General features: G+C 46.9%; 1 protein-coding gene, 1 long non-coding RNA gene and 1 other non-coding gene across 4 annotated transcripts; 1 reads left to right on the top strand and 2 right to left on the bottom strand.

The window, feature by feature from the left end:
- Positions 1-5,601: 5,601 nt before the first annotated feature.
- On the bottom strand, positions 5,602-10,976 carry LOC121833928. 2 transcript variants are annotated; one of them, XR_006076940.1, is made up of 5 exons: positions 10,835-10,976; positions 10,695-10,753; positions 10,072-10,144; positions 9,046-9,147; positions 5,602-5,699 (listed from the first exon to the last, which is right to left on the bottom strand). It is a non-coding gene; the product is annotated as an uncharacterized LOC121833928 (long non-coding RNA). The 2 variants fall into 2 exon arrangements; XR_006076939.1 differs by having other exon boundaries at positions 10,839-10,975.
- A 1,103-nt stretch (positions 10,977-12,079) lies between these two features.
- LOC115331299 lies at positions 12,080-16,573 on the top strand. The gene is made up of 3 exons (XR_005798340.2): positions 12,080-12,392; positions 13,279-13,969; positions 15,204-16,573. It is a non-coding gene; the product is annotated as an uncharacterized LOC115331299 (transcript).
- A 323-nt stretch (positions 16,574-16,896) lies between these two features.
- LOC120841290 lies at positions 16,897-19,771 on the bottom strand. The gene is made up of 2 exons (XM_040212172.2): positions 19,687-19,771; positions 16,897-18,734 (listed from the first exon to the last, which is right to left on the bottom strand). The coding sequence occupies exons 1-2, from the start codon at positions 19,750-19,752 to the stop codon at positions 17,208-17,210; spliced, it is 1,593 nt and encodes a 530-aa protein (XP_040068106.2). The 5' UTR covers positions 19,753-19,771; the 3' UTR covers positions 16,897-17,207.
- Between the last annotated feature and the right edge of the window lie 888 nt (positions 19,772-20,659).

Below are 20,659 nucleotides of genomic sequence, written 5' to 3'. Positions count from 1 at the left end.
ACTGAACGAAAGGTCGCTGGTTCGAAACCGCCCGAGCCGAAAGTATTTTAAAAGCCCTTTTCGGAGTAAATAAAATTCGCAGTTGTTACGTGGTCGTCACGTGACAGCTGTATGGCAGTGATCGACTATCGACCGATGGTCCACTATCGGCCGATGATCGATAATCGATCAATAGTAAAGTTTATTGATAGATTATCGATTATCGAAAATCAAAAATAAGTTAGGATAGGATTGGCTAATAGCCGGTCGCGACTTTTACGTCAGACCCAACTGCGCGCCCGCCGCCGACGGCGGGCGCGCAGTTAGCCATTTAGATATCCGAATAGATAGGATCGATGTCAGAAACCGGACACCCCGATATCGGAAACATATGCACGCAGTTAGCCATTTAAATATCCGAATAGATAGGAGCGATGTCAGTAATAGACTCCCACATTCCATAGATAGTATCCGATGTCAGAAACGGACACCCCGATATCAGAAACATACCGGGAACATGTCGATATCGGAAACACATGTTTTCGTATTGATTGATTATTGGGCTGATCGTGTACACTTTTACTACTACTCCTTACTTTAGGGTAAACATCACGCAGAATGTGAAAATAGGAAGTGCGAGCCCAAATTTAAATTGATGCAATGCACAAACCGTGGCCCTCTTGTTTTGCCGGGATGATTCGCTCCCTCCGTGCTAATTTCTGGGTCAGTGTAGTAGGCAAACAGCGCAAGTCGTTTCGACGAAGTAAAGAAGGTAATAATAATGGGAATATTGAGAGCAAAATGAGAAATTATGTAAGTGGTCAAACTACCACAGTGATGCAGCCGAAGTTTGTCTGAAGGTGGTCAACTTTACCCACTATTAAAACAGAAATACCGCTATTTTAAGGCAGTTATTTAGCTGAGCTCACAGCGCGATACGTATTAAGCACATCTCTTATTTTTCTGACTTAAGGAAAGTAGTACTTAATTTTCTTCTGGTACATCAGTGATATTTCCCTCGCCTGCCGCCTGATTTTACTTATCGAGGTTGCGCTCCGCAGTTTTACTTTTTTATTAGGCCTAGACATGTTTTTATTCCTGAGATCCAAGAACAGTGCTGATAATTAAACTAGTTAAATCGTTCGGTATTAGAACATTTATGTTTCGTAGCGTCAAGGGGTCACATTCACAGACCCGGCAGTGTAAACATTCACAACGCCTTTATCGTGTTAAAAAAAAAAGTTTTTATATTTGCGTTTTTTTTGGTGCGGTATGTCGTATAACATAAGCTATCGGGGGACAGATAGTCTGGCTATGTCAAAATTTGAAATATTTCTGTTCGATGATCGTAACTACCACAGAAAACAGTAGATTCTTGCCTGAAATAGCATGTTTTCACACTCAATTAAAATCACCAATAACACGATCTCAGGAGAGTTGTGTACCTCTCGTAGCGTCATAAGCAATACACACATATCTTTCTTGTCCAGATTCTGCAATGCAATGCAAATTATTGTTTTTGTAACTCAAAGCGCGTGCTTAATCATGCCACGTGTTTGTTAATTGTGGTTGTTGTTCTTCATTCGGATTCTCCGCTATACCGTTTTAGAGCGCAGCTCTTAGGGGCCCGTTCCCGGCTTGAGCGGCGTCGCCGTCGCCGTCGCCGTCGGCGTCGCCGTCGGCGTCGCCGTCGGCGTAACCAAGGTCATCCCAAGGTCACGTGACCCCCAAGGTCACGTGACCCCTCCAGGTCACGTGACCCCTCCCAAGGTCATCTCAAGGTCACGTGACCCCACGTGACTCCCAAGGTCACGTGACCTCGAGGGGTCACGTGACCCCTCCCAAGGTCATCTCAAGGTCACGTGACCCCAAGACCCCACGTGACCCTTTGAAGGTCACGTGACCCCCAAGTCACGTGACCCCTCTGAGGTCACGTGACCCCCGAGGTCACGTGGTCTCCTCCCCAAGGTCACGTGACCCCCAAGGTCACGTGACCCCTCCCAAGGTCATCTCAAGGTCACGTGACCCCAAGGTGACCCCCACGTGACCCGCAGGTCACGTGACCCCTCTGAGGTCACGTGACCCCTCTGAGGTCACGTGACCCCCCGAGGTCACTTGACCCCCCTCCCCGGTCACATGACACCCCCCCCCCCCGAGGTCACGTGACCGCCCCCCCGGAGCATATTAAAGAATGAGGGGAGGAGGAGGGGTCTACCCTCCCCTCAGTACCCTTCACTCCTCCTCCTCAAGAGCTGCGCTCCAATTCGGCGTTACAGGGATTTGTAAACGGCTTTCACTTTTTTATTTTATTTTTCTTATCAGAGCCAAACACGTGCGTATACCACCGACCTTAAGTATAGTGCATCAAATTAAACTAGCTTCCTGAAAAGGTATCGTTCGGCGTTGTGTAATTTATTCTTCATGGCGTAGGTGGTCAGATTCTCGAATCGTGAACTGCAAATGCGTCGGCAGTTATATGCGAAGGATTGATCTATGCAAATATTTCCACTCGCTATTCATGAATTGCCACAGTTCGTCAGAATCTGAATGACTTGACTGCATAGTAAAAACGGTAAAAAAAAAGATAAAACGATGTCGGTCAGTAAAGGGAACTTCCATGGCAGGGCTCGCCAGCCTAAACAGCAAAGCGCCGATGCCGGCCAGTCACTGAACTTCCGTGTAAATACTGGCGATCAGAGACAGCAAAGTGCCGATGCCGGCCAGTTACTGAACTTCCATGTAAATACTGGCCATCAAAGACAGCAAAATACCAATGCCGGCCAGTTACTGGAACCTCGACGGAGACTGGCCAGCAAAGACAGCAAAAACCCAATGCCGGCCAGTCACTAACTTCTTCGGCTGAACTGGCCAGTGAGCAAGACGAAACCCCGACGCCGGCCGCGGCCGGTAGCTCACCGGCGCCAATGGCCGAACGCCGCCATCCTGTTACCGGGACCGGCCGGCGTAGTCCCGATACCGGCCGACGCGGCCTGCTACCTGGGCCAGTGCCAAAATGAAGCTGCAGACATAATTTTATACAGGTGAGTTCAATTCACATTTAATATACATTTCTGGCCGTATAAAATATATCATTATGTCTAATTTTGAAAATGTTAAAACAGTAATATTAAACTTCCAATTTCGGTGAATTTAGAAATCTAAAAATAAACACCGATAAACCAGAAATTTTTAGTGAAAACTAAACTAAAAAAAGACACCCTCCGAATTTAATGAAACATGAACTCCGAAAACATGGAATCCTATGTTTAACCTGCCGGTCGTGAAAGCGTATCTGGAGCATTTTTTTTTTCGGCGTGAGCTTAACCACCACTAATTGCCCACCCTCAAACATTTGGTAATCCGTCGGGAACAAGCCGTACATCTCTTGCCCCTTATTAAAATATCTGACGTCAGCTTTTCAAGCAGAACCTCTCAAACCAAATTTAAAAATTCGATACCTTGCGAAACAAAATTATTGGAACTTTTAATTTCCTGTTACTAATTCAGCTGAGTTTATCGACGAGTTGAACCAATTTGAGGAAAATGTTCACCATTTGGCGCAGTCACACTTGTTGTTCAGAATTGCTTCAGGTATTTTCTTTAATAAATACTTTAGTAGGGTGGTCTAATCATCAGCTTCGAACATCAGAAGCCGCCGCATCCTGCTCTGGCTACTCTCAGTACGGCCGATTTGTTGAAAACAAGAAGTGAATGGTCTATACGAAGTTCAAGTGTGAGTTTAGACATGACATTTGACACCCTGCTATTCGTGTTGTCGCGGCGTCCCAATTCACGCCTGCTTCGGTTTCAGTCAACTGTTTCAGAGCCAAACTACCCCTGTTTCAGGGGTAGTTTGGCCAGCTGGCGGGGCCTCGTTGACAGCTCGTCAACTACGTCACTGACACGCCACGCGAACGCCATGGCCACAGCCATACCCGCTGGGCAGTCAGGTTTTTCCTGACACGTCGCGCCATCTAGTGCGAAATTATTACAACACTGAGTCGGCCCCTCCGCCATTTTTGTTTTGCTCACGTACTGCGACGTACTGCGCGATACGGCCCGCCTTGCTAGTTTTGTCGGATCACTACATCGGTTCTGACTCTATATTTTATGCTTAAAACGCTATCAACTGCCTCGTTTAATCCCGGATGGCTCCACCAAAGAGCAAACCCTATCGAAAAGACCATCAGGAAATTCCTGATGGTCTGATGGTCTGATGGAGTCGTATTTTGGGACGTCTGATGGTTTGATGGCCTGATGGTCTGTTGGCCTGATGGTTTGATGGTCTATTGGCCTGATGGTTTGATGGTCTGTTGGCCTGATGGTTTGATGGCAAGATGGTTTGATGGCCTGATGGTTTGATGGCCTGATGGTCTGTTGGTTTGGTCTGATGGTCGAATGACCTGTCGTACTTTGAGACGCCTATTTTTTTACGGTTTGATTATGGTGGTTTCATGGCTAATTTGAAACAGTTCGAGTTGGCCACAACTTAAAAAACACAACAATATGTGAATGCATAATCTGGAAACTTAATTATGCCATGCCTGGAGCATGACGAGGTGCATATCCCACTTAGAATTTAATTATATTGTCCACTGCACACTGGTAATCGCCAGCCCGACATTTGAGTACGGCGAGTGCAGCTACTAATAAGAATAAAGTCAAACAAGTTGCATTGCTTTGATATTTTTATTATGAAGTTATGAAATCATACATTGTTTCGCTGGGCGGAATGGCTAGGTGGTACAGAAAAACCAGAAACATTGGAGGAAGTACTATTGTGACCAATATTAGTTGAAGCGCCATGACGCATGGCGTGTGGTACTATCAGAGCCACCTGTCGGATTTTCAGTGAACCTCTGTGTTTGCTGAGGTTTAGGCAGGTTGCTTCTTGCACTCATTGACACGGAATGGCACAGTGGTGCAACGAGCACAAGAAGTGATTCGTTTCTACCTCAACGCATACCAAGGTTTGCTGAACAATCTGAGAGACAACTCTCATCGCGTGCCACGTGCAGTGGCGTTTCAGCTCATATTGGCTGCGATAGTACATTTGTTCCATTTCGATAGTATTGGCAATATATAAATTAAGCTAAATTAATATGAAGAAAAGGGTAAAAAGGCTACAACATGGAGTGCAAGCGATGGCAGACCTGCAACAGCATGGGCAGTCCGTGGTGGGACCACGCATCGGGGGAGGACAGGCAGCAAAGGGATGAGCCTGGACATGTCAAGGGCAATTCAGAGATCAGCAATGAGTCCAAACACAGGACGACCATTGACATACGTAAACAGCAGAGTGGGCCTAGAGACGACTAAGGGGCAGTAAGAGTGACGTGCTTCATTGTAATTGTGTGACCATGCAACTTTTTGGAGAGTGAGCGAGCACGGCCTGATGGGATGGCAGTAGCGACCAAGCAACCCACAGCCTTTTTCAAGTGGTCAACAGACTACTTTAAAGTTGTTTGCATAAACATTTAGATATATTAACCTCTAAATAATTTATCTATACCATCATTTAAAATAATTGCTTGTAAACTTGAGACCCAAAATAGTATATTACTTAATTAAGGAAGTTAGAGTAATAGATGCACATACCTTTGTAGTGATTTCTCTTGAGATTGGACAGGTTTTCTGACAGGTACCGCCGTATCTTCTGGTGCCGGGCTGCCCTTTCAGCCTGGCGGTACCTTTCTCCCTCAGGCGTAGTCAAAAGCAGCCTGGAATATTGAAATTCCAGGGTAATTATTTTTTGCAGTGCTCAGACTTAAAACAATATAGAACGTCATAAATACAGGCTGGAGGGTCATAGTTTGAGAAGACCAAGGGTAAATTAGTCTCAAATGAAAGCAATTAAGTGGCAGCTGGCACCTAACAAACCTTCAATGTTTCTTAGTATTTACAGTGTTCAGAGATCACCATGAAAGCAAAAGTACCGCAGTATCCTGATTTATGTTCCACTCCCAATAGGAACCGTGCGGATCTAATTCAAGCCCCGACCAGGGCGCCCCTAGCGGCAAACGGGTCCGTTGCATCGGGCATCTTCTGCCAGTCGCTGCGTTGGTTGTGCGTTGTAGTGGGTTAGCGCTGTAATTTCTGAGATGACTATTCCGCACCAAGAAAGCCGCAACAAGTGCTGCCTGGTCGGCTGAAACAGTACCAACAGTACGTCGAAGATCGCGCACGGCACGTAGTACTACATCGTCCCTTCGAAGCCGTACGAGGCGGAGTACTGCGCGACCTGGGTACGACTTGTGCGTCCATACAGGTTAGTGGTGTCTTACCTTCCAGTTCGTGCTTTGTTTAAGCTGCTGACGTATAATACAGTTACCTTCTTTTCTCTTCTAGCGACGATAGAACAGCATCGACACCGACGGCAAACTCTATGCAGCAAATACTTCACCGGAATCGAGAAGCGGAATGCGGTCGCCCTCCTAAGCCTACCCTTGGATGTTTCCATCAGCCTACAGGAAGATAGTAAAGAGAATCGCGGAACGGCGCGAAAAAAAAATCGCCCAGTTATTATCAAGCTGATTCCGAAATAAACGTACATTATTACCGCAGCCCCTCAACGCCAACTAAATTTTTTTGCGGGCGCGCTTAATTTTGTTTGCAGAGTACGGCGCTCCGTGACATCCACTTGTCCGTCGAAACGGACCTCCTTCACGTCGTACACGCGGCCAGATTCATGAAAAAGTTTTCTCTTCGTCATTGGCACCACGGAAGAAGCTTCCTGGATTCGTAACCGCCTTAAACCCCGTCGTAATCACCCCGGGAACACTGTCCGCTGTGCTGCTAATCGCCACTGCTTCCCCCCGATGATTCTGCACCGGCTACCTAAGAAGCTTTACGGATTCTTAGTCGCCCACTGTCCTCTGTGCTGTTTGTTACTATTACTTCGCGATGATTCTGAGCCGGCGGCACCGGCTTCTGAAGGAACTTTCCGAACTCGTAACTGCCTTAAATTCCGTCGTAATCACGACGGGGACGCTGTCCGCCGTGCTGTTCGTCGCCATTGCTGCCCGATGCTCCTGCGGCGGCTACCGCCAGGTCGCGGCGAACAATAGGCGACCGCCGCGACACGGCCGGCTTGCTCGCTTCCTATAGACAGCTCACCCTGGCTTCTGTTAGATTCTTTTAGGCACAAAACAGATAGCCTATGTCTATAAATCTCACTGCTAGGCTTGTAAGAAATAGGAGCTACAACTGTAGATAAGTAGACAATGTACGTAGGAAACTGCTGATACTTGGTTATCATCCCTCGCTGTGGTAACAGCTTAGACACGCCACAGAATTAAAAAAATAGCATCATGAGCTTCAGAAAGAACAATGCAGTTCTATATAAAAACAATCTTTCACATTCCTTGAAAGATCTTCCATTCATGGCCTGGCTCTAAATTTAAAGGTAATTAAACAGTCTTTCAATGTGCACCTGGTGAAGGCCTCTGAAGCTTCGTTGGGAGGTAATCTAGCAATGTTAGGGATCTTGGACGTAGTCGTGACATGGCGAAAACCGCTATGTAGCTGCACTACAGATCGGAGCAGCGCCGCTGTTTGGAGGTATACTCAACTGTTGGAGTAATCTCGCCCTGAACGCGATGACCTTGACATTGCTTATCTCACACATAGGCGCTTAGACGGCTTAGTCCGCTTTGGTCAACGTAAAGCCCACAGGTGTTTCAAATGGCTAGGCTGTAACACGTCTACACCACCACTATGCACCCGAACGGCACAGCTCGTAGCCACGCCAGCTTTGCCGGATAGCCCACGACGCATCGAGCTCTCCGTTGACTTCTCTTCGAGCACTTGCTCGAGTTTGTTGCTTAGAACGAAAAATAAAATTATCTGTTCAAAATACAAATGTGCGATTATTTACGGTTATTATCTGTTATGATTGACTCATTCTTGGCGGGGTACCCCCATCACATGTCCAGGTGTTAGCAGACAACCTACTAGAGTAAAATCTCGGTGATACTAACTGGCACGAATTTCGGAATAAAACAAATTAACAAGTTCCCCGGCCGAAGTGTATTGTATACGACGTGAAAATTTTTGGGTGTTCCGAATTCCTCTACGCGCTGCGACGGCTGATACGAATGTGTGCTCCACAACTGATAGTGGCAAGGAGGCCACGATCGGCGACTGTAAGCTTTCAAGGCTACGGGCGGCTGATTGCCTGCTGCTGCCAGGGATCAGCCGCACTTTACCCAAAAACTGGAGCTCAAAATTACATGCATGTTACAATCGGACCCAAAAACCAAAACTAAACAAAATGCTAAAAAAAAACTCTGCAAAGTGGCCAGCCCCATCACCATCAACACATGTTTCAAATCCAATCCAATCTGAATCCAAAATCGCTTTTTTGTTTTTGCGATCTCGTGGAATCGTGTTTCAGCCTTGGAAAAACAAAACCGATTTTACTATAAGGTTACGTCTAAAAAACAAAGTAACTGCGTTGGCAAAAACAAAAAACCGAGTGATGTTGGTGGTATCTTCGGTGTGGTCCACGGTGACATGCGAGCTTGGTTGGAAAGACAAAGAAACCGAATTTTCGCTTGCACGTTTTTGATGTAGGGCTTCAACAGCACATAGTGTGGGCACTTTCCGAGTATGTGCATTTGATAAAATGTTTTCCACGAAGTGTATGTTGTTCAGCCGTCATAATTTTATCTGCGAAGCAGAATCGACATTTATCTGCGCAGTAGAATCAACATTAATTCATTTTTTCAACATTCGTAGGTTGATTATAACCGTGTGTTACTATCGGGGGCGTGTTAGAATCGTGTAAATTGCATACAAGATATTTTCTGCCATAAATAAATGCACATTCATGCATTCCTTGTTTCAAAATATAAATTTTGTTTTGCTTTCGTTGATACGAATTTAGCATGAAATATTTTACGCGACTCCGCGAGATTCATATCAAGATTTTAAAAATGTTTGCTTAATGAGAGAGCCTGCACCTTGCGCTGAGTGAGCGGGGCAAATGCCTTCTCTTGCCTCGCTGCCTTTGCCTTGTTGGAGATGGTGCCGGTCATCGACCTCTCCAAAAGCACTTCCACTCACCCTATGGAAGCAGCAGTGATCTTGCAAAACATGGAGTCGCACTCTGCTTTCCGCATGTTGCCCGCATTCCTGGTTGACGTGCACACCTTGCCCGACATGGATCTGTTATAAACAAAAGCGAGAAACAGCTTCACATATACCATTCGTTGACGTAGAGTGGTACTGTATACTCCAAGATGCATTGAAAATGCACTAAAATAATTACATTAATGAAATTTAGGCCTTTAAATTTAAGACAGCACTACACATGAATTCCTATCTTCATGGGCGTCTGCGAAGCTGGTGGGCCTACAAAGCTTCATGGCATCTGCATGAAACAGCTACATAATCCCTTAGTTGCATCAGGTGAGCATGACAACAGAATGTTTTCCAGGCACTGGCTGGAACTACAATTAAGAGTCTGGCTACAATAATGTTTTAATGACTTCTTGTTGCAATCGATTCAATCTACTGTGCTTACATTATCTCAGAAGTGGCCAAAGCGAGGCTCGCGAGCCGCACGCGGCTCTTTGCGGGTCCAAATGCAGCTCGCGGCTCCCTGGAAAACGTGTCCCCTAGACGAAAAGGGTTCTAGAATTTAGAAAGAGCTACAAGTCTTGGCAGCCTGGCAACACACTACATATATACACCTGGAATGCTTTTTGCAACATAGATGCGTCGAGTGACCCTGTTTCCTTTATTGTTATAGAAAGACTTTCAACCGTATACGCATAACAGTTGTCAGGGGCAGTGACTGGCTAGTGAATCGTGTATTAATTTATGCTTAGCAGTGGAAAGGACCTTCTGATACAGTGTCATTTGTTGTTATCGCCCATCATACTTGTCCTCTATGGAAATAACTGTTCCCTCCATATTGTTTCTTGTTAAAAGTAGCCCCCTCCCCCTTTCTTTTTTCCAGCGACTCTAAACTTTCGTAGTTTTGTCTGCGGCTCTAACTCCATGTCACTCTGGCCACACCTGCACTATCCTAAACTCTTTTAATGTATATTATACACTAAATGAAAGTGAAAAGTTTTTCAATTTTACCATTCCTTCCTTTTCTGGAGGCCGATGCTAGGATCCACGATCTCATTCTTTGCAGGGATGTCCTCGTCAGCAACTGAAAAAAAACAATTTCACATTAAAGAGGTACAGAAACCAACTTCTAGCGCTCATTTTATCGCTTTAATGAGCTGCAGGTTGCAACATAACCTCAAAAATACGAGTCCTTTGCTGAAGGGCACAAGCAAACTAATTTTAAAGCTAATCAAACAATCTTTCAATCTGCACCTGGTGGATGCATGTGGAGCCTATTTGGGAGGTAATCTAGCAACATTGGGGAACTTGCTACGTAGTCATGACGTAGGAAGGACATTCCTCGGTCATTCTGCTTAGCAACAGAGCGCAGCCACAACAGTAGAGTAGAGAGCTCTTTGCCGTTTATGCCTTCTTTCTCAGCATTATTGTTTCCACCCTTTATGAATGAATATCCTCTATGCAAGACATAAACCATGTGTTGCATATGACATGTTCGGCTCTATCACCGCACAGCAAACTTCTTTCATATACTACAGGTTCATTAAAAAAGTTACCTTTTTAATGCTAAAGCATGGGTTCTGTTAGTACGGTAAACATACGAGTACCCAGAGGTCAGGCCATAAATGACTCACGTGTTAGGCAGTAGGGCCCTACAGCACCTCCCGCATCAACAGCCGAGCCGCAGGTAGTCCTGCAATTGATAGAGCAGGGTAAGTCAGAGAAAGGTGTTTCAAGCAGCTCTGCCGGTGTGCCCCCTAGCAGCATTACTCACGCACATTGGGGTGTAGGCAGAAAGCATGGCATTCCTCATCAACAAATCATGACAACACATTGTTGCCGGCATCAAACTAAATCTCTGTGCTATTTTTCTTTTTTTTTTGTGATTTAGTTGATTCTTTGTCTTCCTTGTCACTCCCGACTGCTTTACTGGCCTTTGCGAAATAAAGAAGGCTTGGTAAACTGCAAAGCCTTGACTGAGTGGTGAAACTGAGCAATCCCAAGGAAGTATAAATGTTAAGGACTCGACATGACATTACGCAGTGTTGGGATTCCCAAGCTGCTTTCCACACTCACATTTTGTGCATGACCAGCTCTCTTTCTGCATCAGTTGGATTGGTCAGTTGTGTGCCCGTTTCGGTCGCTGCTAGCCATATGTGGCTGGAGCTGCTTTTGAGAGCCTTGCAACATCGTCACTTTCAGCTTTTGTCCTGACATAAACCGCATCTAAAAATTTAATTAGCGCTAAGATTTAGCTTTTAGACACTCCCAGAAAAAATAGGCTGTACCACATTACATAGACAGGTAATGATATTCTGGTGACCAAATTTCCACAAAAACTGCTTTGCGTTAGAGGGCACAAGGGCTGACGTTCCTGGGAGGAGCAGCTTTGTGTGAACTTGCAGATACTTCAGCTGCCTGTTTGCGCCTGGCCAGTTTAGTTGCCATTTCCTCTTGGGTTTCTTGTAGGTACAGTCGGGGACAAAAGTCTCCAGGACACGCAAGCTGCGACTGAAACGCATTCCTCTGCCATCTGCCGGCACGGCAGCTCAATTAAGCGATAAGCTGAACTGGTTATAAAGCAAGGTGCGCTGACACGACGAAATGCGGCGCAATGCCCCAGGCGGTATCTCGAGTTTTGGAATGTATAGCAGACGCTCGTCAGCCGCCAGCGCTATCTCCGAGGCAGTACCATGTGCCCGATTCCTAGTTAGGTGCTGTGCCGCAGAAGAGCAGGAAACACACATGTTTGCAGGCAGAGTAGGACGCGCATGCGCTCTTGTGTGATCTCGAAACCAGGCGACCCGCCGGCAGGTGCAGACCAATGGGTTTCAGCCGCAGCTAGCACGTCCTGGGGACTTTTGTCCCAGACTGTACATTTGTGATCATGAATAAATAAATTGGTCAGGAAGCAATGGCAGCTGATGCAACATCAATGCAAGCCATGTATTATATGACTCGCATGAATCGACATTGAATCAGCCACAATAGGCCTTATGCGAAATAGCTTGGTGGTCTGACAACACTGAGAGCGTCGCCATATTGAGTTTGTCAATCGTCGTGAGAGAAAACCGAAGCCGCCCAAGCACTGGAAGCATCGGAAACACCCCGTACGGGCAGTGTGCGATGGCAGGGCCGCGGTGTTTTCCGCCTTCCGACCATAGAATGTGGACAAACAGCCTGACTAACTTGCCTCCGCTATCGGACGAAACTCTCGGGGGCCTTTGCACGATGGCGACAACCTCGTCAAAGCAGCGGAGCAAGTCCTACGTCTTCGCTGTGGAAGCCTACACAGTGCCGTCTTCCGTGCGGACGAACATCTGCGATTCAAGGTACTGTGAACTATGGCCTCTTTGTTTAACATCGTAAATAGGTGCGGTGCTTAATACTTTGTAATCAAAGAGTTGCGGCTGTATGCGTACGTGTGTGTGACGAGCGCTCTGCGTGCATTTCGTAGCGCGCGCGGGCGTGGTATTGGCGCGTTCACACCGGCGATGCGATCTAGTCGCGCGATAACTTTCATCGCAAAAGCGACCATTGCGGGAAAGAAAGTGACACGATTTGAGCTGTCGCTACAGGCGCATTCCCACCGGCGATGTAAGCAGTGGTCACACCGGCCTTTTGCGATGCGATCTAGTCGCGGAGCGGCTGTTCGGAGCGAGAGTTTTCGAGAAGCGACTCGCCAACGAAGGCGTTGGACTCGCTCATCGCGCACGCCAGTGTGACTATCTAATTTTTTTGCGATGTGATCTAGTCGCATCGCGCGACTGCTTTCATCGCCGGTGTGCACACGCCCGAGATCGGACGCATGGGCCCGTGTTTCTTGCGACGCACTGACACGCTAGTGACAGTTATCGCATTGCAATTTGCTGTTTTCATCGCCTTTCTGCACCCCCCTTCCCCCCCTCACACACACGCACAATCGCTCTAACTGTGCAAATAAAGACCGTTATGAGCCATGCGAACACTTGACGCTGTCTCGTATGCTTGTCTGCTCTAGCGTTACAGCCCATGACAAAATGCTGTATGAGGGGGAGGGTGAGAGGAGGCCCTGGCAAAATGGTAGATTTGGGGGGGGGGGGGGGGGAAGGGGGGAAGCCGGGCCCCATGGGTTCCCCCCCTGGCTACGTAAGTGATTGTAGCGTTGTTATTGGTAGAAAAGCAAAAAGTATTTTAAGTGCAGCTTGTAAATTTTTTTTTTTTTCGTTATTGTTGCAGCCTTGGGATCGTCTACGGCCGAGCGGTGTGCTACCGGAGCCAGAAAAAAACTGGTCTGCCCTACAACGTCCTCCTGGCGTTCAAGGCTGACAGCGGTGAAGTTACAGAATCAAAATGCGCGTGTCCTGCTGGTGCAGGGGGTGCGTGCAGCCATATACTTGCTGTTCTACGGCTGTTTATTTTGTTGAAGAAAGAGGGATTTAAAGAGGCACCGCCTGAGCTCTCATGCACAGAACTTCCCCAACAATGGGGGCGCCCTCGCCGACAAGGCATCAAGCCGATGAGCGTCCAGGATGTAGACTGGAGGAGTTCTCGGGAGGGTGGCATGGAGATGGCAATGCCAGTGCAGCTCTACGATGCACGAGCTGAGAAGCAGGAGGACGAACAACAACTGCAGTCTTTTCATGCACTAGGAAGGGGCCTCGAGAACATTGGAAACTCTGACTTCGCGTCAGTTCTCCTAGCAGCACGAAGGCAGTCTGTGGAAACAAAACTCGGACCTGCCCCTGCCGGCTCTCCAATGTCCTACCAGCAAGCTCAACTACCTGCAGGCTTCACAACATGGATGTCTGACAACATTGTCATGGGAGCAGGCACCATCAGCTTAGTTCCAGTACCGTCTTTCTTCAACAGAGCTTCAGAGCCAACATTCCCTGGCGGGTTGAGCGCTCAAGAATTGAGCATATTGACAGTAAGTGTTGTCGATGCGGATGACATGCCATCAAGGGTGTCATCAACAGTACTGCCACAGTGTTCATGCTGTTCTGTCGGGCGGTGATAGGGTAAATCATTTTGCTGGCTGTGAACAGTGTTCCACAACAACAATGGCATAAGTAAATGCGTCTTACATGTAGTGCACAGCTCGTAAAGATAAACCACAGCCGGACTGAATGCACACTCTCTCTTACGGCCTGTGCAATGCGGCGTGATACTGCCTTTAGTACTATTGCGGACTCTGTTAGCTATAACACGGCAGCCGTGGCTGATCCCTACCCCTGCGACACATAGCAGTTGCCCTCTGAAACACCGCACCTAGTCTGTGCGCCAGAATTGTCCTTCCAGGTTAATGCCACACAAGGTCACAACCTGTAGTGAGCATGCGCAGGTGGAACAGTGGATGAGAAGAGCTGCAGCGCCTCGTGCAGAACGGCATGCATGCTTCCGCAATTCCGAAGGTTGTATGAAAGCACAGGAATCCAGTCCGGCCGTGGACAAACAAACACAAGTGTTGTAACACTTCACTAGTGTCGTATTGCACGAAGCACTGAACAACATTAAAATTTTGGGTCAAAATCAGATTCCATGTTGCGATGATCAGCGTAAACATCAAAGCAAGCTTCGCTTAACACCGATTCCCACATGATGTGGGATCCACATATTTTATTCTGTCCTGCTTTGCTTTGGCGGCAAGCAACAATGTAGCTGCACGGTGTACGACCGCTCCAAAGCCAGCCTGGTCACGTGTAGCTGAATTTGCGCTTGATGCCTAAGTGAGACCAGCTGCAAAACACAAAGCTAAAATGCATCTTAAAGCCTGGAAAGACTTTGATGCACATTATTTTACTTTTTGTGGAGGTGGTAAAAAGCATTCACAGTTCAAGAGTGAAAGGTTGTTCCAGCTATCAGTCTCAACAAGTGCAGCGATTTTAAGGTGGGCTAAATTTGCAGGTTAACATGTTGAACCAGCGAATGGCATCTGGCACGCCCCAGTGGGAGACAGGGTTAATTTAGACCACGTGGCAATTTTTGACAGCAACCCAACCCCAATCTGAGTTACACGGTGCCTTTCCGCATTAAGTCTCAGTCAAGTTGCGGGCAGCTCGGCCAATATTCAAACTTGCCGACTGGGGATCCATATGCTAGCACTTTGCATCTGAGCCACCTAGGCGGCTAGTGTGGCAAGCTGTGTTTTGTTTTTTTCGCAGGAAATCCAGCTTTCACCAGAGGAGGCGAGAGACCTGGAGCGTAATACCAGGCAGCAGCGACACAGTCAACGCTGGAAGAAAGCACGGCTGAACAGACTAACTGCATCGCGTTTCGGATGTGTCATCACACGCAAAGAGTGGACGGAGAAGGGCCTCAAGAACCTAATTGAGCCAAAGGACCTGACACGCGTTCGTGCTGTTCAGTACGGGATAAGAAACGAAAGCATGGCCAAGGACCGGTATGTTGCTGTGATGAAGAACTATGGACACAATGTGTCAATTCAGCCCAACGGCCTATTTGTAGATCCATCATGCCCCTGGCTAGGTGCAACGCCCGACGGACTAGTCTATGACCCAGAAGAGCTGTCGTACGGTATTCTAGAAGTCAAGTGCCCACATTCTCTCAAAGACAGTGAGCCAGACTATGCAAAGAAACAAAAGTTTTCTCTAGTTTTTGGAGAGAATGACAAGCCACAGCTAGACAGAGACCACGATCACTATGCCCAGGTTGTGGGGCAGATGGCTCTGACTGGCTGTTTGTGGGGAGACTACGTTGCTTGCTCGGAGAAATGGATCGGCGTCGACCGTATTCGATTTGATCAAAATGAATGGCTCGAAATGCGCAAAAAGCTGGACAGCTTTTTCTTTGCATACAACCTTCCCTATCTTGTCAGGAGGCAGGACACGTGCTAGTGTCTAAAACAAAAGGCAATGGGTAAAAGCCACTTGGAGAGTGGAAATGCTTTCCTCACATTCCTAAGTAGCACACTTGACCGGCGTAAGCTAGAGCCATACCTGGCCCAAGCTTGCGCCGGTCAAGTGTCCTACTTGGGTTATGTACACATTGCGACATTGTTAGCGCAAACACAACATAACTGCATTTTCTCATTTACTTCGAACGAGTATTAGTGGGGTGCAAAATTTTACCGCCTACATTATAGCCCTAATTGATCCCTTTCCATTAAATAAAAACTAATTACACTGTTTCGATTTCAAAAGGAAAAAAAATGTGATAGCTTTTTTGCGCTAACAACGTCGCACTCTGTACGGCACCATACATTTCAGCACTATCGTTATGGGCTGTAAAGGTGCCCTGGTGTTGCCGTGTAGGTGGAACCTTACGGATTGCTGTGTTTGCAGTAGTTATTGCTTTCCAACGTTCATTTCCAAGCTGTCTAGTGAGAGGTGTTAGTGCTAAAGATGTTGAGTTACATACATTTCTGGATCTGCATGTTGGTGATATTCACTAGTCGCAGCTACCGCTGTAATGAGCAGACACTACTGCTAAACTGAAAGTGACATTTTGTACTAAATTTTATTTTGTTCACATTCAATATGGAACCGACAGATAAAGAAGAATCAGGAGCGCCATATTTATCTACTTTAAACACCGGTTCATTCGCACAGACTTCTTTCCATTTTAGTTTGTAATAACAGGTTTGCAATGTTCTAACATTATTTGTGTGACTGCCTGTGTGAATATACCATGTCTGCCTCATGCCAGTTTCAAGCACCCTGTCGCAAAATAAAGTGTTACTGTAGATTCTACACCAACTCGTTTGTAAATAAACCCGTTACATCACAGCAACTGTGGGCACCGCGCACGTGCAGAGGCCTGTTTACGAACGAGCTACACATATACGCGTGCTCCGTTGCGAGGCCAGTGTTCCCGAATGGATGCGACATCGGAGACGTGAATTTTTGTATATGGTGGGAACGAAAAAGACGGGCAATACAAAAGCTTCAGAATTTATGCAGTTTTAATATCTTGTCGAGCTTTGGCACAGCATGCTATCGCACCACTCTGCAACTGCTACGGTGACCACATTCTAGAAACAAAAACGCACTCAATGCAACTATTTTCCCCCAAAAAATGCACAAGCATGGATAAGGATTTTTACTGCGAGGGAGAGATAGGGGTGATACTACGTCACACAACAAGAAAGTTATTTTGTGAAAGCCCACAGGCTAATATACATGTATGGCCTCCATACTTGTCACTACTCAGTCCACCATTTCAGGCATGCTACCCAAATGCTGAATAAGCGAGCACTGAAAATTGCTGAGGATTGCTGCCACAGTCCAAATCTGGTTAATCAGTGGAGCCAAGGTAAGAGGTATGGGCCGATCAAAAATGTGATACGCCTTTATCCTTTGTATCCTTCGCTCCACATGTATTCGCAGTGAGGCAATCTCTTTGGTTTCTTCGACTTGACTGGGCGAGAATGTGCGGCCCTTCAAAAAGGGGGCCAAGTTCAGCTTCACACCTCTTTTTTCCAAAAGGTCGTGGATGCGAAACCCTTTATCCGCCATTACGGCATCACCAGCATCAAACTCTAAGTCCAGAAATCCACTCCTTATTACACATTCTCTGTCTGAACTTGAGCCTGTAAAAAGCTCTGAAACAAAAGCTACAAGCCCGTTCGGAGAGACACCAATAAGGCCCTTGAATGTGTTTGTGGACTTGTATGACGAATAGGTAGATGACTGGAGAGACAAAGAAGAGGGCACCTCACACTTAATTTCAGTGGCATCCAAAATTACTCGTGTCGACGCATACTTTTCAGCAAACTCTGGTGGCATGGTCGCATCAACTGTCTCCCTAGGCGCCCACAGAGGCAACACGCTTAGTTTGGCATACAGAAAGTTCATCCACGATTTGCAAATTCTTGAGACTGTCGATTGTGCGATAAAAAATCTATGAGCTAAATCTGCCTCAAATAGACCAAGGCGTAGCCGAACAAGAACTAAGAATAGTTCGTTTTCGGTGCTCAGCTTTCGTTTACGCCCCTTCAATGATCCTGTTCCGCTGCTGCTCTCTGCACGTAAAACGTTGCAGCCACCATCCCCGGGGTTGATGTAAAGAAGCAATTCAACAAAGTGTTTGTAACTTGTAAGGCCGGTATAGAACATAACGTCTTCATCACTGTCCTTGAATCGTTGGATGGTAAATGGAGAAGCGTCTTCTTTTTCTTGAGCAAGTTGGCAATCAAGAGAGAGCTTCTCTGCTTGCAGTTCCCGAATTGTTTCTCTTGCCATTTCCAACTGATGTCGGAAAAGTCCACACTCATCTTGAAGCCTTCCAATTTCTTTGTTCAAGCCTTGAATGATGCTTGCCAGACGTGCACTGTCTGTTGCAGGCAATGTGCTGTGGTCAGTAGGCTCCAGTGGGTTTTCAGCCGCAGCCTGCACTTCATTTGTGCAACACACCGCTGGATCATCCTGCATAGTGTTGTCTATTTGTTGGGATCTTGGCGCTGGTGCATTAGCCTTTAGCTGTGGCGGTGCACGCTTTTTTGGAGGCTTTCGCACTGTTTTCTTTTTGGAAAAGGAGAAAACGGATGGCACTGCCGTATCACGAAGGAGCTTTCGGCCACTCACAACGCTGGGTATGTAGTCACTTTCATGAAAGTGTTTCGAGCACAGCTTTGTCCACTTGCTTACTTGAAACTCGGGGCCTTCATCCCTTCTGATCGCGACAATCCATTTTTTGTAGACCATGGGATCTTTAGGGAAGCGATGGAAGGATACCTACAAGGAAAAAGCAGAAGGAAAGTTTAATGAAATATTTCAAGCAGGGCTCACTTTCACTCTGGCTCACAAATAGCCAAGCATAGTTGCGAATCAACAGCAGCGTTCGTGAATGAATGCGCGCAAATGCCATCGCAAATGTGTTGAAGTAACCCCACAGGCAACATAAGCTGAAACGCTCGATTCGCCCTTAGTCTACGTATGCGGTTTCCACAAGCTCCATACTTTCTCAATTTGTCAAATAGTTCAAAGTACGGCGTCTTACCTATGCATTTCATATCTAGTTAGAACCACAGCTGTATGAAAAACTGGCAGGTAGGCAAAGGAAGCACGAAGGGCTGTTTCAGCTCACGTCCACGATTGCAGAGTCGGGTACGGTCTTACGCGATCGCGCGGTTCGGCCGGTCCCTCGGAGGCCAAGGGCCCACGGCAAACATCTATGTCTCTATGAAGGGGCGATAAACAGCAAGGAACCGCGACACGTTCCCCTCGCCCAGCTTAATCCTTCCTCGTCGGCCTCTGTGACCGCCTCCAGATCGCTCCTGCCACCGAACTTACATAGTAGTAGTTTTCATGTACAGAACACGGTAATTAAAAATCTGTATTGTTCTTTACTACACTTTGCGAGTGTAGTTGCTTTGACAAAGCGAGGGCTGGTCTGTCGGAAACATCTAATCCAGCCGCAACGTCGCCCGGCACGCAGAAAACATCGACTACTTTTTATGGCATTTCATTTCAGTAAAAAGCCGCTACTCGGCCTGTACGTTCATCCAGTTAGGCAGACTCCACGTTACCGTGCAAAGAGAACGCCCCGCGCACCGTACAAGACCCTCGATCAGCGTGCTTGCAAACACTCGGTCCGGACAAGAGCAGAGCGACTTCACGCACCGCTTCTTCGGCACTTTCCGTCTGCTTCGTTTACCGCTAAGAAAGCAAACTTTGTGCCACATACCTTATTTCCATTGCTGTCCTTGATTCCTCGCTGTTTGCACAACGGCGCGCAGCAGTGTACAGGCATCTTGCCGGTAACGAACGGAACGGTCTCACAGCACGCAAACCAGACCGGCTCCGCTTCTCGCCAACATCAAAATGGCGGACAGGCTTCTTTTTGCATTCACCAGATGGCGCAGCTAATTTCGCATAAGGCCTATTATGCGCCTAAGTTTGTGCTGCGGAGCGCAAGAGTTTGGCGCTCTGTTCATTAAATGGACAGAAGCGCCACCAAAGGACTGACACTCAAGCGTGCTCTTTTTGCACCGAGTATTTCTCGAAGTGCAAGTCATTTCTTCACGCTGACAGAAACGTCGCCGAGACAAGGAGTGCAGTGGATCGCTGCCTTATTTCAGTTGAAGAATGCTTAACCCAGCGAGTAAAATGATTTGATTTCAAAGCCAGGACCATTACGGAAAAGGTTTGTTCCCGAATCTCACCTGAAAACGAATTACCCATCGAACAGTAGCGTTATGATGGTACAGCGACAGAAAAGTTGTCGAGATGGGAGGACAGTCCGATCGCTGCCCTTTGTAGAATGCACAGCCCTGCGAATAAAGATACTTCGATTGGAAAGCGAAAACGTTGCAGAAAAAGTTTGTCCATGCATCTCGCTTGAAAACTAATTAATGTGCTATTTATTGAACGGTGGTGTGCCAGTATTGGAGTAGCACATCAACAGGTTCCGTCTCGCGCTGGAAGACGGAAACCCAAGATATCTGACAAGTTTGAGTTTCTTGTCTCTACAAGCGAGTTCAAGAATGCTGTCTTTCATTTGAATCTAAACAGCATGCATGGTCAATAAATAGATCGGTCAAAGTAACATTCAGCATATCTGGTCGAAGCGAGTCTTGAAACTTTTCACAAATATTAAAACATTCGTAAAAATTTCCTAACGTCGCCGCGCTTTTTTTTTTTTCTTTTTTTTTTTAGGG

The sequence above is a fragment of the Ixodes scapularis genome, unplaced genomic scaffold (genome assembly GCF_016920785.2).
Source record: "Ixodes scapularis isolate PalLabHiFi unplaced genomic scaffold, ASM1692078v2 ptg000072l_1___fragment_2___debris__unscaffolded, whole genome shotgun sequence".
Classification (NCBI taxonomy): domain Eukaryota; kingdom Metazoa; phylum Arthropoda; class Arachnida; order Ixodida; family Ixodidae; genus Ixodes; species Ixodes scapularis.
The sequence above is the reverse complement of the archived record's forward strand: the minus strand, read 5'-3'. Positions and strand labels throughout refer to the sequence as shown.

What these genes read in the sequence shown, in the direction of transcription:
- LOC120841290 (XM_040212172.2), bottom strand. Translation starts at nt 19,752, where the DNA reads ATGCCTGTACACTGCTGCGCGCCGTTGTGCAAACAGCGAGGAATCAAG. An exon ending in AGGACAGCAATGGAAATAAG is followed by an intron (nt 18,735 to 19,686) that starts GTATGTGGCACA and finishes TTTTCCTTGTAG; the next exon opens with GTATCCTTCCATCGCTTCCC.